The 2,081-nt window shown below is 32.7% G+C and overlaps 1 protein-coding gene across 7 annotated transcripts in view; it reads left to right on the plus strand.

Moving 5' to 3' along the window:
- Positions 1 to 2,081, plus strand: part of RIF1 (replication timing regulatory factor 1) — a 57,407-nt gene that overhangs the window by 17,445 nt on the left and 37,881 nt on the right. For all 7 annotated transcript variants that reach the window (XR_002124503.1, XM_019646548.1, XM_019646546.1 and 4 more), the window contains exon 9: positions 1,823 to 1,961. Coding sequence is in view for 6 of the 7 variants with exons in the window: in XM_019646548.1 (XP_019502093.1) it covers positions 1,823 to 1,961 (139 nt within the window). In the remaining variant the exon portion in view is untranslated. The remainder of the gene's footprint in view (positions 1 to 1,822; positions 1,962 to 2,081) is intronic.

The raw sequence follows: 2,081 nt of genomic DNA on the forward strand, positions 1-2,081 counted from the left end.
GGAGGGCAGTGTCACTGGCCCTCATATGTGGGATCCGAACCGGGGCCCTCTGGCATCCCAAGCGAGTTCTTAACCATCGCGCCACTCGGCCGGCCCGATAGCATTTTTTTAATGGTCCCTAAGTGTAGTGCTGAAGTGCCGTCTGTGTTTCCTAAGTACAGGAAGAATGGTGTGCCTTGCCGAGAAATTACGGGTGTTAGATAGCATTGTTCAGGCATTAGTTATAATGCTGTTGGTCGTGAGATTAGTGTTAGTGAATCAACAGTACACAGTCATGCACCACAATCATTTATCAGGTAACATGATTTGCAAATGTTTTTTCCATAGTGTAGGTTGTTATCGCTTTTTTTCTCTTTGCTTTTTTGATAGTATCTTTTGATGCACAAAAGTTAATTTTGATGAAATACAATATAAATTAGATAAAGTTTTTCTTTTGTTCCTGTGCTTTTAGTGTCATATCCAAGAAGTTATTGCAAATCCAATGTCATGAATTTTCCCTGTGCTTTCTCTAGGAGTTTTATAGTTTTAGTTCATAAATTTTGATAGTTGATCCATTTTGAGTTTGTTTTCATATATAAGGCAAGGAAGGGTCCAGCTTCATTTTTTTTTTTTTTGCATGCGAATATTCAATTTTCCCAACACCATTTGTTGAATAGATGGTTTTCTCCTTATTAAATGGTCTCGGCACCCTTGTAAAACAGTTGACAGTATGTAGAAGGGTGATTTTTTAAGGCTTCTAATCCATTCTGTTTGTCCTTATGTCACTTAACCGTATGTTTTAGTTAATATAGTTTTGTAAGTTTGGAAGTCAAGGAAGTGTGAGTCCTCCAACTTTATTTTTATTTTTTTCAAAATTGTTATGGCTATTTGGAGATTTTTGCAATTCCATATTGAACTTGAGGATTGACTTCTGTGAAAAAGACAGTTGGAATTGTGATAGAGATTGTGTTGAATCTGTGGATTGCTTTGGGTAGTATTGACCTTTTAATGGTAATAAATCTTTACCCATGAACATGGAGTAGTTTACCACTTATTTAGGTCTCTTAAATTTCTTTCAGCAATGCCTTATAGCTTTTATTGCACAAGTCTTTCGCCTCCTTGATTAGATTTATCTCTAATTCTTTTAGGTGCTATTGTAAATGGAATTGCTTCCCTTTTCAGATTGTTGCAGATGTATAGAGACACAGCTGATTTTTGTGTGTTGATCTTGTACTCTGCAACATTGTTAAATTGATTTTATTAGCTCTAGTAGCTTTCTGTGGATTTACTGTGATTTTTCTAAGCAAGGGGTTTTTTGTTTATTATTTATATTCTTCAGATTATATGTGCTTTATAGCCACTTAACAACTGTTTAGTATTTTATCTTGTATGCATTTTCTCCCCCTTGGGATTCATGTTTACTTGTCATTTATCCATTTCCCCCTTAACCATTTTTCCTACCTCTTTCAGTGTATTTGAAAAATACTGTCTTTATTATTTTTAGGGTTCAACATTTCTTATTTTTTCTTTAATATTGATTCTAGTTTTTTATATAGATACTCGTTTTGGTATTATGTTGGTTACATTTGGGATTTATCTTACCTTCCTAATTTTCTCTAATGTTTAGAAATGTTCTGCATTATGTATTATCTGCTTCATGGAGCTTTCTATTTTGTAATCTTGAATGTTAGATGTGCATAGAGAATTCATACAGAATACTTTTTGAAATTCTAAGTTCCTAAGATTTTACATAGCTAAAAACTATTAGACCAATGAGGGATAATAGTGCCATATGTATTGTTTCAGGCAGGTAAATAACGTCTTAATGATTTTTCTTTTTTAGACTTTGCATCGAAGTGGGAGTTTCATTAATTCTCTATTACAGCTGGAAGAACTGGGATTTCGTAGTGGAGCACCCATAATTAAAAAAATAGCTTTTATTGCTTGGAAGAGTTTAATAGATAATTTTGCTTTAAATCCTGGTAAGTAGTATTTTAGAATTTTGATTTTTTTTAAATGACTTTTACTTAAGTTGAAAAAAAGCTTTTCTGATTTTTTACTTTATATTGAAACTTAACCTGTTATTTAATCTTTTTTTTTTT

This window comes from Hipposideros armiger, unplaced genomic scaffold (assembly GCF_001890085.2).
Source record: "Hipposideros armiger isolate ML-2016 unplaced genomic scaffold, ASM189008v1 scaffold_104, whole genome shotgun sequence".
NCBI classification, from domain to species: Eukaryota; Metazoa; Chordata; class Mammalia; order Chiroptera; family Hipposideridae; genus Hipposideros; species Hipposideros armiger.